This window comes from Colobus angolensis, unplaced genomic scaffold (genome assembly GCF_000951035.1).
Source record: "Colobus angolensis palliatus isolate OR3802 unplaced genomic scaffold, Cang.pa_1.0 Scaffold27, whole genome shotgun sequence".
In the NCBI taxonomy this organism is placed as follows: Eukaryota; Metazoa; Chordata; class Mammalia; order Primates; family Cercopithecidae; genus Colobus; species Colobus angolensis.
The window spans coordinates 2,965,659-2,982,329 of record NW_012115932.1 but is presented as its reverse complement, the minus strand read 5'-3'; the positions used below and the strand labels follow the sequence as shown (position 1 = coordinate 2,982,329).

The 16,671-nt window shown below is 35.4% G+C and overlaps 1 protein-coding gene across 5 annotated transcripts in view; it reads left to right on the top strand.

The window, feature by feature from the left end:
- RNF145 (ring finger protein 145) overlaps nt 1-16,671 on the top strand; it is a 51,991-nt gene that overhangs the window by 21,972 nt on the left and 13,348 nt on the right. For all 5 annotated transcript variants that reach the window (XM_011947688.1, XM_011947689.1, XM_011947691.1 and 2 more), the window contains exons 4-6: nt 5,939-6,030; nt 11,212-11,447; nt 13,885-14,060. In XM_011947688.1, coding sequence (XP_011803078.1) covers nt 5,939-6,030; nt 11,212-11,447; nt 13,885-14,060 — 504 coding nt within the window. The remainder of the gene's footprint in view (nt 1-5,938; nt 6,031-11,211; nt 11,448-13,884; nt 14,061-16,671) is intronic.

Genomic DNA, 16,671 nt, shown 5'->3' with positions numbered 1-16,671 from the left:
CCTCCTGGGTTCACACCATTCTCCTGCCTCAGCCTCCCAAGTAGCTGGGATTACAGGCGCCTGCCACCACGCCTGGCTAATTTTTTATATTTTTTTTTAGTAGAGACAGGGTTTCACTGTGTTGACCAGGATGGTCTCTGTCTCCTGACCTCGTGATCCGCCCACCTTGGCCTTCCAAAGTGCTGGGATTACAGGCATGAGCCATCATACCCGGCCCAGTATTCTTAAATTCCTTGTTTTATTGTTAGATTTATGAACCAACATGTTGGATTTGTGTGTCTACGACTTGAGTTAAGAGCCCAGTAGAACTGGCTTTCAAAAGAAGAAAGTAATACTGTTTTTATTCTGGCTCTTGGGTGTGTAAGTATGGTTTCAAATGTAAAAATTTCCCCAAGAGTGACTTATGTGTAAAATATGGATAATTAGCTCTCCATTTTATGATGACTTGCATAATTCAAAATTGTATATCGGGGCTGCTGTTTCTCAGGGACATCAGAATTTTGGGCAGGGTGTGCATTGCTGTGGAGGCTGTCCTGTGCATTATAGGTTGTTGACAACACTCTCTACCCACTAGATCCCAGTAACACCCTCTTCCCAGCAAATATGACAACCAAAAAGCGTCCCTAGACTTTGTTACATGCAGCCTCTGAGGAACAAAACTGTCCTCAGTTAAAAACTACTATAGATAGGCCAGGCACGGTGGCACACGCCTGTAATCCCAGCACTTTGGGAGGCTAAGGCAGGTGGATCACAATGTCAGGCATTCGAGACCAGCCTGGCCAACATAGTGAAACCCCGTCTCTACTAAAATTACAAAAAATTAGCCAGGCGTGGTGGCAGGCACCTGTAGTCCCAGCTACTCGGGAGGCTGAGGCAGGAGAATCGCTTGAACCTGGGAGGCAGAGGTTGCAGTGAGCTGAGATCATGCCATTGCACTCCAGCCCAGGTGACAGTGTGAGACTGTCTCAGAAAAAAAACAAACAAAAACTAGGTAAATTGTTTTATGTTTGTTTTTTGAGACGGAGTTTCGCTCTTGTTGCCCAGGCTGGAATGCAATGGTGTGATCTCGGCTCACTACAGCCTCCACCTCCCAGGTTCAAGTGATTCTCCTGCCTCAGCCTCCCAAGTAGCTTGGAATGTTTATATTCTAAACTTAATTTTGACAGGAATAAAAGTGACCAGTTTCACTGTTTGACATGTTTTCTTCTTTTGAACATTATCAGATGCAGGCACTAAATATCTTGGAGGCTAGAAAGAAGCTAAAGAAAGGATGTCAACAGTTTAAATAAACTCTGGGTAAATGAATTATTCAACTGCTAGCGCAGTGCTGAGGATATAGTAAGTGTGTTTGTGTGCGTGTATGTGTGTTTAGTAGGCATATAAGGAAATACAGGTATTTGAACATCTGAGATTTCTTGTATCAAGTGGTGCTTCTTGTTGCCCGTATTGCAAAAGATAACTTGGCACACCTTTATTTTATGTGAAAATAGATTAGGTTTCTTTGGAATTAACGTTGTTTGAAAGCTTTAAGTAAATAGCCAGAATGTACAAGTTGTTCCTAGGTTGTCCAGTGTGTGAGTCAGATTGCTGAATAGACTGTTGTGAAAAGGTCTTTAATTAGCTGAAGTGGTAAGCTACTAGGTTTTGTTGTTGGTACCCATTTATTTTTTGTAACATGTATACTTCTCTGTATAAGCAAGAATTTTTCTAATTGCAAGCTCTGAGGCCCTTTTCTTTTTTTTTCTTTTTTTTTTTTGAGACAGTGTCTCACTCTGACCCAGGCTGGAGTGCAGTTGTGCAGTCTTGGCTCACTGCAACCCTTGCCCCCGCCAGGCCCACACAATTGTCCCACCTCAGCCTCCCAAGTAGCCGGGACTATAGGCACCACCACGCCCGGCTAAGTTTTGCTTTTTTTTTTTGTAGAGACGGAGTTTCACCATGTTGTCCAGGCTGCTCTCGAACTTCTGGGCTCAAGTGAGCCGCCTGCCTTGGCCTCCCAAAGTGCTGGAATTACAGGCTTGAGCTACCGTGCCTGGAGGCCCTTTTCATAGATCTTGTACATTCCTTGTGGCCCCAATTTGAGTTAAAGGAGAGGAGGCTATTATACAGGACTAGGGAAGTAGATTTTTCAGAGATTTTTTAGTATTACTGCGTTGGGGTGATTATCAGCCTTCCACAAATGAAAAAACATTTAAGAAGGGAAATATTTTATTCTGTTATAAGTAGATTGGCAGGAATTCTTGTTTCCAAAGATCTTAATACATTCTACCATTTAAGTCTTCTGAAATGAAAAATTGTAATGCTTCTCTTGAATAGCTCACCTGAGTCTTAAGAGAATCATAAGATGTTGGTAAAAGTTAGAATTTTATGACTCTTGCCTTGAACTAATTTTTCACCTAAAATGACTCATGGAATTTTGGATAATTCTCACTTTGGATCCCTTGAATTTAGGCTTACTGTCTTGTTTTTCTTATGTTGTGAATGACCATCCCTGTTGGGACTGAGTCACCAAGAATTCTCAATGCCAGCATGAGATATCTGGAAGTTGTGCATAAGTTAGATGTAGAGATTTTTGTTAACACTGATTTTTATTTCAGTTCTTCTCTACAGTTTGGGATGGGATGCGCAGATCCTCCTTTTAGAAGTGACAGCTCCGTGGTGGTTGTGTGGCATACTAGATAGTTTAGCTGTCACCAAAACCATTGCCTTGACTCTGGCATGCTAAGCTGAGCTGGCCTGAAGAGAGAGCCTGCAGGCTTTCTAGGCCTGGCTGTTTTTGCTGAGGTGGGGCTTTTTGGTGCGTCAGGCAAATGGAGGATTTTGGAGGACTGTATTGAAAGAGAGGAATTGAGCAAAGGGGAAAGGTTCTAAGGGGCCTAGGGACGATATTAATTTTGAGGCTATGATGAATGATACAAAGACTCAAGTTGAACAGGAATATGGGGGGCAGTACAGTATTGGAGAGCTAATCCTAGGATCCTAGAGAAGGACAGAGTAAGAGAGCAAGTGGGAGGAAACTGCTTAACATCAGGGCTGTCACTGTGGCCTAAAGGTTGATTATTTATTCTTCTGGAATGCAGACCTCCCTTAGTGTCCTAGAATCACAGCAAATCGCAAAGTAATGAGTATGGAGAAAGTAAAAAGAATTAAAAAGAAAGTAATGGAAAGGATTAGAAAGTTGAAAGAAGGCTTAAAAAACAAAGGAATGAAATAATAGGGTTGGATAAAAGAAAAGGAAATAGTTACATTAAAAACTTGTATAATAACCATATGAAATAGGAGAGGTAAAATAAGTAGTATTTAAAATAAAAAAGTAAAAGGCACATAGAAATATTATTAGTTTATTGAAAAAGTTAGAACCTAGAAATAGAGAATAAAATATGTAATTTTTAAATATGCTGTGAACTTAAAATCTTTTTATGTATCAATAAAAAAGACTTTAAAATAGTCACAGCATTCTATATTTTTCTTACAGCACTGATTATCATCATAATTAAATAATTATAGGACTAAGTATTTATCTCCCCTCCCTGTTTGTAAGTTGCATGCTAGTATGGACTGTGCAGTATTAGCAGAGTCTAGCAGAGTACCAGCACTTATGTATTCAGTAATTTCTTTTTGAGTTAAAAAGAAACAGATAATGTTAGTTATCCCTAGAAATTTTGTTGTGTGAAATTAGAATTTAAGATAAGAAACTAAAGAAAGACAAAGAAGTTTTTAAAAAGAGGATAAACTAACGTAGGCTATGAAATAATGCAGAACAGTTAACAAATGTCTCAGCAATCAGAAATTCTAGCATGATGTTTTGTTTGCTGAGCTTTATTATAAAATATTAATAATATGTGACAAAACCAAACAGTGGAAAGAAAACATAGTAGGGACCTTTTTCTTGTCCGTCACACAGAGATACTTGGGACTAAGGCACTTCTGGGGCACTTTGTGGCTTTCTCTTTGGGGATAGTGCACTTGGAGCTGATTTATCTCCCTTTTCTAATGTCAAATTTGTATAACATAAATTTAATCATTTTAAAGTGAGCAGTTCAGTGGCATATAGTACATTCATAATGTTGTGCAGGTGTCACCTTTATCTAATTCTAAAACATTTTCGTCACCCCTAAACAAGACTCAGTACTCGTTAAGCAATTACTCTCATCTCCCCTTCTCCCCAGCCCCTGGCAACCACCAATCTGTGTTTTGTCTATATGGATTTTCCTGGCCCCTGTTTAAACTGTATCCATTGGAGAGAGATATGCTATGACCAAAAAGAAATTATTGGACTTTAAAGGTCTGGCTAGTACTGACACTCAAAGTTAAAATCTCTTTTAGGTATAAATTTGTTTTTCAAATAGCATTTTAAAATACTTTGTATTAATAGTGTTTATATTTGCATTTTATTCTAATTTCATAATTCTTTTAATTTTTTAGTTTTCTATTCTAACTATATAATTCCATTGATGACTACCTATAATAATCAGATATTTATGTGTTATTTGTATTAGTGCCTTTCTACATGAAAACAAAGTTACTCAGTATTGCACAGTTGACATTTTGGACTGGATGTTTTGTTCTAGGGGCTAGCCTTTTCACTGAGGAATATTTAGCAGCATCTTTGGCCTTTACCCACTAAGTGCTAGTAATAGCTCTCCCCCATTGTGACAACCAAAAATGTTTCCAGATGTAGAATATCCCCTCAGGAGCAAAATTGCCCCTTGGTTGACAACCACTGCATTAAAATAATTCTTGAGAATTCGGTTTTCTCTTTCAGTAGAAAGAGACAATTAATACATTATGTGTTAGAAACTGTCATCTAAGAGTGATCAAGGATAATTGCTAGATCACTCATATAACTTAGAAATACATTTTTATAATCTCAGAAACTGTTTTAATTCTTTTTAAAATTTTAGTTTTAAGTTTTGATTCTTTTTTGGGAATACCCTTCTGGCTGATTGTGTAAGGGTCTTTCCTTGTTTGGCTATGCAGTGCTAAAGGAATTCCACTTGATTGCCTAATGGGAAGTCATTTCATGGAAAAAGTAAATATAGCCATATGAGTTTGTTTGGAAATACTTGAAATGTTCTCTTTTAAATACAATGAATAAAACATTAAAAGTTGAAAAAAAGAGGGAAGACTGTTTTTACACAAACTTTCCTTCTTTGATGCCAAAAATACTTTAGACAAACTGTCTTCCAGTAGTACCATTTAACTTACTGATAATAAATTAAATTCTCCCTGGTTGTGCTTCCCGCCTATTTTCTGAATGTGTAAAGGCTCTTTGGTTATTACTTAAAGCTTACTATTTCTCAGTAGTCACACGTTAAATTAGTTGAATTTTAAAAGGAATATTTTATTTGATCTAAAATTTGCTTCAAAGTTAATTTGTAGCCTAATTAAATATTATAATTATCATCTTAGATTTCATATAGAGTTGATAATTTTTAAGGATTATACTGCTATCCCCCAGTTTTCTAACTAGTTTGTGATTCTACTTGGGACTAATAAAATATAATTGGGGCCAAAACTTTGAGGGAAATAAGATGAGGGTGGGGTGTTGGTGGTGGAAGATAGCCAGAAGAGGAGATGTTTAGTGTCATATCACTAGATATCATTGGTTAGTGTAGTAGAGTTGAGAGAGATCACCTCTCAGTTGGGTTTTTACTGAGCATAAAGTATTTAATAAGGTCATGAGAAGAAAGAAAATTTCATAATGTGGAACTTTGGCAGCTTTCTCTGCATGGTAAAATTCCATTTCAATAAGTTGTGTCGGTTTCTAATGCACAGAAAACAGAGATGAAGGCCGTTTATATGTAATACTTCATACCTAAATTTTTCCTTAGATATGGAAAAGGGGTATCAGTAACATAATATGCTTTTATAAGCATATTGTGATTCTGCTTGGAATGCATTTCATATACACATTCTTATCAATTTTCTTATTTAGGGACTATGTTCGGAGTGAACTGGAGTTTGCCTATGAGGGGCCAATGTATTTAGAACCTCTGTCTATGAATCGGTTTACCACAGCCTTAATAGGTAAGTATTATAGAAGAATTAAAGTGTAGGTAGGAACCGGCCAGTCCTACTAACTTATAAAATTCATTCATACTCTTTTTTTAAAAAAAATGGAATTCTCAAAAGTGATTCATGGTGACTTTTTCCACATATAACCATTGTTTAGTGGTTTTTTTTAGTTCTTCTTTTCCCCATGTATAAGTTATGTATTTATAGTCATATTGTACATAGCACATAGTTGCTTGTGCTTTTAAGGGTTTTTTTAAGTATTTGAGAAGATTAATTTTTATTTTTATTTTTATTTATTATTTTATTTTGTTTTATTTTATTTTTTTATTATACTTTAAGTTCTAGGGTACATGTGCATAACGTGCAGGTTTGTTACATATGTATACTTGTGCCATGTTGGTGTGCTGCACCCATCAACTCGTCAGCAAATAGAGATAATTATTACTTTGAAAGATTAAAATGAAACTTGTAGTATCTTAAATGTACTTATTGCTGTTGAAAGCCATGACCTTATTGTCAAAAATAAATGTCTGGAAACATCAAGAACTTGAGATGTGATTGAAATATTCAGATAGCAGAATGTTAAAAATAGAAGTGTTGGCTAAGGTCTGAAAACAATATAGATACAATTTAAAGTGAAGTACCGGAGCCCCGCTATGAGAGTGTACCATGCCAAAATGCAAAAAAGGAAGTGAGAACAAACCTGTTTTCTGACTTTGAAACTCACCCATGTAGAAGGTGTTAAAAGGCCTAATATTAGAGATTAGAGGAGGGTTTCTTCAGAGAGAGCTCTTTTTTCTGAAATACTTCCCCAGCCCTTTACACTAGAGGATTCAGTGGGGGACCATTTGGGGAGTTATATGTCTTGTGTAGTTAAGACGGGAATGCTGTGGACTGGTATCCGACTCACACTGGAACATCTTTTTTTGTGTGTTACACTTCTATTTTTATTTTCTAACATTAAAAAAACATCTTTAAATAGATTTCTGGGGAACACATGGTGTTTGGTTACATGGATACGTTCTTTAGCAGTAATTTCTGAGATTTTGGTGTATCCATCACCTGAGCAGTGTACACTGTACCCAATGTACAGTCTTTTATCCTTCACCCATCTCTCACCTTTCCAGGAGGCCAGAAGTCCACTGTATCATTCTTGTGCCTTTTCAGCCTGCAAAATCTAAAACTACGTTGTCCAAAACTAGCCACATGTGGCTGGTAAGCACTTGCCATGTGGTGAATTGAGATTAAGGTGTGCTGTATGTGTAAAGCACATACTCAGTTTTGAAGACTTGGCACAAGCCAGGTTAACTTTTAATATGTCTTGTTAACTTTTAATATAGATTGAATGTCTATATGATGATGTTTAGGATATGCTAGGTTATATAAAATATATTGTTGATTTCACTTGTTTCTTTTTACTTTTTGAAATGACACTAATAGAAAATTTTAAATTATATATGAGGCTCACATTATAATTCTAATCTGATATAAAGGACTAGCAATAGACTAGCTGCTTGTTCAGTGTTTTGATTGTGGAGTGAAAATGCCTTATAGGGTTTTCCTGTATCTTCTGGTACAGGAAACTGTGGAGCAAACGATGTAAGTTTCTTGTAAACTAGACAAGGGCCCCGAAAGTCTGTGTAGGATTTTCTTAGGTCCTGTTCAAGCAGGCCTTTTAGGGAGATGAGAAGTCCTCAACAGGGATTGACCTTCCAGATTCCCAGGAGCTGAGAAAAGAGCCAAAAATGGCCAGTGGAGGGTATACACCAAGCACCAACGGTACTGCTGCAGGTGAGAGAGCCACAGTGATAGGAACAGTTTCAGAGCAACCCATAAAAGTGTCCAGGGGAAAATGAATCAGTTTTAGATACCTCAAGTCTAGGAAGCACCAGTACCAGTACCAGCCACATTGTTGTAAGAGGCCCGTTAAGTAGGAACCTGCCTACTTCCCTCCCTCTCCTTCTTCCCTACCCGCTTCAGTCCTGAGTGAGTCAGAGGAAGAAGTGGTAGGTCAAAAAAGAGACAGAAGCCAGCTACAGGCTCTCCACTTCCTCTCCCAATTGCAGGTTTTCTATCTTAAAGTATAAAGGTCAAAATTAATGCTTTCCCTAGAATACCTGAACTCTAGAGTAAGGGATAAGTCCCAACTTTAAATGTGTTTGAAAGTTTCGGTTATTGTTAAATTGAGACAGTAACCTAAGCTAGAGTGGAAAAGTTATGGGACTTGCCTTGGATTTTATCTAGGGGCAGGAAAACCACTAATCTTCACAGAGTGGATTTTAAAAGACAGCAGAGGACAAAAATAATGTTGCTTTATAACTATATCGTTATGAGTTGGCATATTTATTAATGGTGACATTCAATAATGAACATATTTGCTAAGTTAGAAAGCTTGCAACGTTTTATTTTATGGTGGATATACTTGTATTATAAATATGAAACATATTTCTTAAAACTCTTCTTATTGGTGGCCATGGTCTTCTGTTTACTTAACTAAGATTCAACTTTCCGAAGTCCATAAACTATTAAGGAGCATGTTTTCTTCCAACTTTGATTTTAAAATAATTTTCTGGTGTTTTTCTTCATTTTAATAACAAACTTTTTTGAAAAACTAGGTAATTTTAATATGCCATGATTTCTTAGGGTTGCAAACTTTTTGGAGATATTTCTAATAGTGGAATCCTGAAATCTAAAGAGTACATTGGGATTTTGGTTTATTCAGAGTTAAAAGTTGAAATAGGCAAATCAGAAGACAAACAACTTGTTCTTTTGGAACTTCAGGGGAGATTCCACTAACAACATATGACTCCTTCCTTCTTCTACCTCAGCAGGAGTAGTCTTCTCTTAAATATACCATATGAGTCATATTCTTCTGTGAAAGAAGATAAAGGAAGCCTGTAACCCCAGCACTGGGCGCCACATGTGCTGGCATAGACTTAAGGGAATTTTCAGAGCTTAGAGGAAGTTTACATTGTGCTCAACAAGGACATTTAAGTTTCATAGCTATAAACACAGTGGAAGCCAGATCATTTGGTGGCCTCTTGTTTTCTATATAATTAGGAGTTTTTCTCTTCTTTATGCCTTTATGATTGTTTTTCACATTACTTTAGTATCAGTTTTTTAAAGGCCAAAATTAATGCTTTGTGAGATAAAATACCATATGTGTTTTATGACATAGTAGATTGTTGTAAGTGTTTGGTCTTATGTAAAAATGGTCGACATTTTTGTATTTTTCTAATACAGATTGAATTTTCCTTATTCAAAATGCTTGGGACCAGAAATGTTTTGGATTTCTGATTTTTTTTAGATTTTGGAATATCTGCTTTATACTACTGTTTGGAAATCCTTAATCCCAAAATCTGAAATCCAAAGTGCTCCAATGAGCATTTTCTTGGAGCATCATGTTAGATTTTAGGGCATTATGGATTTTAGATTTGGGGATTAGCAATATTCAACATGTGTGTGGATAGAATACAAACAAGTCCCAATTTTTTGTTTTGGTTTTCATTGACAAGAAGTGAGAAAATATGACTAATGATTCTAAATTAATCTGGAAAATTCAGTAATCTCCAAGAAATTCTGAAAGAAGCAATGAGAGAGGATTTGTCCAATCAGTATGATGAAACAGGGTGGTACCATCATTAGAATAGATCACTGAAAACAAAAAGTAACAAGTTCTTATACAGACCTAAATATGTAAAAGATTTTGGAGTATACTACAGTGACATTTCAAATTAATGAGAAAGGAGTGGATGATTCCAGTAGCCAGTTTTGAGATAACCAACTAAACATGTACAAAAAACAAACTTAGATCTTTATTTTCTTATTCCACAATAAATCAAATGTATTAATTTTTAAGTTAAAATTAAAAATTAGCTAAAAATTAAAGAAAATACAGCTATTTGTATAATCTTGAGTGGGGTAGCCATGTAATAAACCATGGCACTAAAGGTGGGTACCATTAAGAAAAAAAATGGTTTGACTCTTTTCAATACATACTTTTATAAGAGAATAAAGTTATTAAAAATATTAAGACAAGGGGCATATTAGAAAAATGCAATCATGTGACTAAGGATTAATATTTCGATCAAGCAGTAGGATATGTATTCTAGTAGAAAAATGGGCAAAGAATGTGAACATTTCACCAAATGATTGCACATGTTTTTATATACTTATTGATAATGTTCAGTGCTGCTAGTAACCAACAAAATGCCAATTAAAAAAATTTAGGAAATATTCCCTGTTCTTCCCCTCTCTAAATTATACTCACTATGGCAAGTTAATAGAAGAATGGCCACATTATACACTGGTAAATTGTTGCTGGAGGGCAGTCTGACAGTGTGTCAAAGTCTTTAAAAAATTTTTTTTTGGATTCAGTAATTCCTAGCCTAAGAGAATATTAGGAAATGTGTTCCAGGTAGTTTATACAAGGATGTCATAATGTAAAAGCTTATTCATATAAAGCATTTTATAATTCTGGAATATTTGGAAAAGGCTAAATGCGAATATCATGTCACATACTTTCAGTGTAACCCAGGGTGTTCTTAGGGGCTGCCTTTGGGTTGTGGGATTGTAAGAGACTGAGAGTTTTCTTTCCCTTCTGTTTCTCTGTGTTTCTGGGTTTAATATAATGACCATGTGTAATCCCCAGTGAGAAGAATTTATTTAGTTTTTAGTTTTAAGTTATGATTTAGTTATTTGGGGAGGTTTACATGGTCCTCCAAAAATAAAGATTAAAAAATTCTCAGAACAAATATTGTTGCATTGTGATCTTGAACAAGTGATTGTATGTTGGATTTTATGCTTTCACCTATAGACGAGAACAGTTACATATTGAGTACCTTTGGAAAAGAAGCTGTGTATAAACAGTAGCAACTGAATTGTCACAATACTGAACTAGACATTGTTTAAAGTTTTCTTCATATTATACATGCCATCACAGACAATCAGTGGAGATTTATGTTGCTCTTTCCAGATCAGCTCTAAGGAATTAGCATTCAAAATTCACAGAACTTGTGAATATGTAATTATAGTCAGATGGAGTTAAAGTTTGATTTAAAATATTATCTACGAGATTTTAGTTAGACTTCTTCAAAAGTTGTGTTATTATCCTTATCAACAGTGTTTTTTGCTTGTTTTTATTTTGTGGATGCCGAATGCTCAAAATTAAATGTATTCTATTCCCCATTTTAGGTCAGTTGGTGGTGTGTACTTTATGCTCCTGTGTCATGAAAACAAAGCAGATTTGGCTCTTTTCAGCTCACATGCTTCCTCTGCTAGCACGACTCTGCCTTGTTCCTTTGGAGACAATTGTTATCATCAATAAATTTGCTATGATTTTTACTGGATTGGAAGTTCTCTATTTTCTTGGGTCTAATCTTTTGGTACCTTATAACCTTGCTAAATCTGCATACAGAGAATTGGTTCAGGTAAGACTGACAACCACGAACACATAGATAAAATTCTACATAAATGTTAAGTACATTATAGTTCATTTTTAGTTCACAGTTATGGTACCATTCATTTTTACAGTTTCAAAACAGCAGCTATTTTCAGCTCAATTAGGAGCATCTGAAAGATTGTTGATTATGTTCTGTTGAGAAGGCAGTAAAGTGAAGTGGTTCTCTTAAAGCAGATTTATCTGAGATCATACCCTGATGCTGCTGTTCACTAGCTGTGTAACCTTGTGATAATTGCCTTACTTTCTGTAAAACGGAGCTAATAATGAAAGCTGTGCTTTCCTCATAGGGTTCTGTGAGATTTAAATGAGTTTTGTACCAGACAATGTTCCATATGTGTTAGCTATTGTAATGAAGACAAAAATAATAAAGAATTGAATACCTATAAGTCAAATCCTGCTTTTTCCTTCTGATTATAGTCCTACTGTGACTACAGTTTCTTCCCTTTGTGTGCCTAATTGAAACAGAAAAGTTAAGTAGTTCGGGGTTATAATATGATAGATTTCATTTAGATATAGTACTTGAACTATGTTTGCCAACATAACATGCTTTTTATAAAAGTTTCTCCCGTACTTTTTTCAGCCTTTGCTCTAAGGTAAATTACTCGCAGATACAAACAATACACATTTGGGAAATAAATGTTTCTCTTTGGTTTAATTGATAGTTTGTAGTCTATAAAATAGATTTTAACCTGACTTGGTATAAAAAGAGAGTGTTAAAATGTCACTGTCTTCCACCTCTTGACTGTGTCCTTAAGGTACAGGAAGCTCCCAGATAGAACAAACTGATACAGCAAAGTGAGGTATTCTCTTATGGCCCCAGGGGCAGATCTTTGAGAATACTTTCTCTAAGCTTTTGGCCTTAGCCTGATTCTATCTTCGTCTTACACAGTGATTAACTTGGGCAGTTTTCCCAGGAGTAGATCTTCCAGAAACGAGATTATTTCTGCTGTCAGTGAAGAGCGGTTTCATGGGGAAGCAGGACAGGAAGGGTTATAGTTGTATTCAGGGTAAGAATGACAAATTTAAGATATATATTTTTTCTTTCAATTCAATCTTACGAGGGTTATCTTAGTTTGTAATAAATAATGAATATTCAGTAAATATTTATTGAATATTAAATATTTATTGAATAACCTCAGCCTTCATTTTTTAATGTCATATTTGGTTGGTTGCCATAAGATTCGTACATCAACTAGATGTAACTGTTGGAAATACAGGTTATAAAATGTGTGACCAGGAAAGAATTAGATAAGCAAGAAATAGTGGTCCGTTTCTTGAATGGAAAGGAAGAAAAGTATTCTCTGCGTCTTAATGATCAGTCTGCCTGATAATAATTTTGCAGCTAGTTGGACAGTTTCCTTTTTCTTTTAATCTTTTCTCACTGGGGAAAATAGAAGTTAATAGACTGGGTTGTAGAAAAAGCCTTTGATTTACTGATGAAAGAATTTTAAATTTAGAATAATCTGCAAGTCAATTTATTTTAACTTAATACTTAAAGATCTTTATACCTCATTGAAACATTCTGGTATCACATTGAGAGATTCCAGCAAAACCGGTTGACTGCTAGATTTTGGTTTTGTAAGCTGCCAGGCAGAATTCCTGCTGTGTTACCAGGGTCTGGTCCCTGACATAGAAGCTCTAGAAACTTGGTAACACCTATGCTCTTAGATTGAATCAGATTCTGTGATTGATTTTTCCTAGTCAGTTTCATAAGAAGAGTGTTTTATAAACTGGAAAACTAATTTAGTGAGTTGCAGATTATTAAGCCTTTTTTTTTTTTTTGTAAGATATATCCTTTTCCTAGTGTTACTACATTGGCAAACCAAATGGAAAAACATAGCTTGATAAAAACACAGTAGGAGGAAGGGGAATTGATGTGTATGGGAGAAAAAGACTTGCTAACTATCTTTGCTCTGCAAAAAATTTTTCCAGTGATTAAGTACTCTTCTTCATTGAACTATTTCTCATTTGTGACATTTCTGAATAAACCCTGAAAGTTTTTACTTTTACTTTTTTTACCCTACTGCTTCAAGCAGTGTTGTATCAATTCATGGTAGTCCTGATTATTTTGATTAGACATGAGTATTTACCAAGTCTTCTCAAACTGCCTTTTAAGGTTATTTTGTACTGAGTATGACCTTATTTTGACCTTATCCCTGAACTATTAGGGCAATTTGTTGCTATCAAATAAGTGTGTGTCAAGTGTTAATAATAATGCAAAATCAGTAAGTTTTAAAAAACATACTATTTGTTAACTATATAGGCTAACTTTAAAGGAATTTAGCTGAAACAGTCTTACAATAAAAGAAAAACTAATATTTTACTTCTGATTCGACTCTTAAGTGTTTCTACAGTGTTTATTGATGGTGATACAAGAAGTTTTCCTGTCTTATATTTTTATTTAGGTAGTGGAGGTATATGGCCTTCTCGCCCTGGGAATGTCCCTGTGGAATCAACTGGTAGTCCCTGTTCTTTTCATGGTTTTCTGGCTCGTCTTATTTGCTCTTCAGATTTACTCCTATTTCAGTACTCGAGATCAGCCTGCATCACGTGAGAGGCTTCTTTTCCTTTTTCTGACAAGGTAATTAATAAGAGCCTATGATACTATGTATAACCTTAGAAAGAGAAAACTGATCTAGGAATAGTAAGTTTTTCAGATTACTTTTATCATTCACGTTATACAACTTCGTATTTTGTTAAGATAGGATTTTCATTCACTGGATTCCTAGGTTTAGCAATGCAGGGAGGTGCTGATATAATAATGTAGTTTATTTGACTGCACTGTGGACCAGAGTGTAGCAAATGATTTGTGGAAAGGTACATAGCAAATTGTAAAAGTATTTTTTCAGTTTCAAGTTAAAATTATTGAGTCAATCAGAAAAAAGTATATTATAAAAATAACATTTATCGAGTATTTAAAATGTAGCCATACCATTAAACACTGTGCCTCACATTAATCTTTACAGCAACCCTGAGAGATAGGTGCCTTTATTATAATTACGATTTCATAGCTGAAGAAACTGTACCAGGAATAACTTGCCCCAGGTAACACTGCCAAAAGAAGCAGAACTGGCACTCAGACCCACCTGAGTTCAAAGCCTGTGACTTAGTCTGTATACTTTGCCTATGCCACTGCTGCCTTCGGTATCAAGATAGAGTCAGATAATTGGTGAAATGGGTCGATAATAGTACTTTACTGTCTAACCCAGGGGTGTTCAGTCTTTTGGCTTTCCTGGGCCACATTGGAAGAAGAATTGTCTTGGGCCGTACATAAAATACACTGGCACTAATGATAGCTGATGGGCTTTAAAAAAAAAAAAAAAATCGCAAAACAAATCTCATAGTATGTTAAGAAAGTTTACAAATTTGTGTTGGGCTGCATTCAAAACTGTCCTGGGCTGCAGGTGAGTCAGGCTTGTTCTAACCCAAAATAATTCTAAGACTCAGTTTTTAATATTTAGGGGTTTTTTGTTTTATTTTTTAGAATCTCATAACATGTGAGTCCTTTTCCCACTTTATTGTGAACTTAATGCTAGATCCACATTTGTTATTTTTTCTGCTCTTTAGTTTGAATCTCACTTTCTCAGAATCTAGTACATGAATATACATCTTGGTTCCCTCACTCATTGTTACTTCAAAAAGTAGGGATGAAAATCTGTCCTCCTATAAAGTAAATGTAGGTAGATAACTGTTTTAAGTTCTAGTTAATAGTCATTGTTTCTCAGCCATCCAATATGATGGAAGACTGTGTACTAAGTGGTGTAGGCTATGAGAAATTTAAGACAAGTTTACTATCCTTAAGGAAAATGTTACAAGGAAAGCATTAACACAAATGTAAATAACATTAAAAATATACGGGACAAAAACCTGTTTTAACAAATAAGTAGGATAAACTTATATTGGTACTGAATCAGATTTTGAACTTTCTAAAAATGAGTAACAATCATAAGTAGTTTCTATAAACATGCAGTAAGTTGATGTCAAAGTCAAATACATTTTAAGGATTAATTTAGTATTAAGTAAATTTGCTATTTGTTTTTGATACAAGTATTTTGTGCAAGACTTTTTTTTTTTGAGATGGAGTCTTGCTCTGTTGCCCAGGCTGGAGTACAGTGGCACAATCTCGGCTCACTGCAACCTCCGCCTTCCAGGTTCCAGCAATTCTTCTGCCTTAGCCTCCTAAGTAATTGGGATTATGGGCACACACCACCACACCTGGCTAATTTTTGTATTATTAGTAGAGACCATGTTCATCAGGCTGGTCTTGAGGCGCTCCTGACCTCAGGTGATACACCCACCTTGGCCTCTCAAAGTCCTGGGATTACAGGTGTGAACCACCATGCCCGGCCTGCAGACTTTTAAAATGACCTAAAACGTAGTTGAATTTAAAGAGAAAGAGAAAGACAGTTCTGTGGTTAGGATAATAACCTCAGCGTGGGACTGAATTGGTGGTGCTTTAAACCAGATTGTTACCCGCTGCAAAGCACAGTAAGATGAGGTATAGCATAGTGCAATAGGCTTAACAATTCACTAAGCCATGAATGAATTTGGACTTATTTACAAAGTAAGAAAATAATACTGGGATATTTTGTGAAGTTTAGATATCTTGCTAACGTAATCTTTTTCTCTTCTTTGTCTATGCATAGCCAGGATAGATTGCCTTTTTTCATGATAAGAATGTTGTAATTTGCTTTGAGAAGTTCCCATATTGGTTCTTTTGTTAATTTATATCTCTGTAAGAGTTGTTCTCTGTTCTTACTTATGCTTTTGTGTGCTGGGTAATGTTTATGTTACTTTGCCGAAAAACAACTTATTTAGAAAAAAGGATTGGAAGCTTACTAGAATACCCTGACTAAACAAACACACCAACAGAAAAGCACACAAGATCAAACTGCAAAAAAAAAAAACAAAAAAAAAAGCTTTTTTTGCAGCCAGAAAGTAGAAATTAAGATTTCATAAAAATGAATTACTGAATGAAGAGAGGGCAAAGGAAAGTTTTATAAATTTCCTAAACTCTTTCACTTCCCCAAAGCTAGATCGAAACTTTGGTATTTAGTATGCTGTCTTTTCTAAAATAAGATAAAAGGAAAGTGCTATATTTGAATACGTAATTAAATCATTTGTGTGGGCGTAAAAATTTTCTCTAAATATGGAGAAAGGTCCATAAAAATAGAGAAGTAGTATGGACCTTT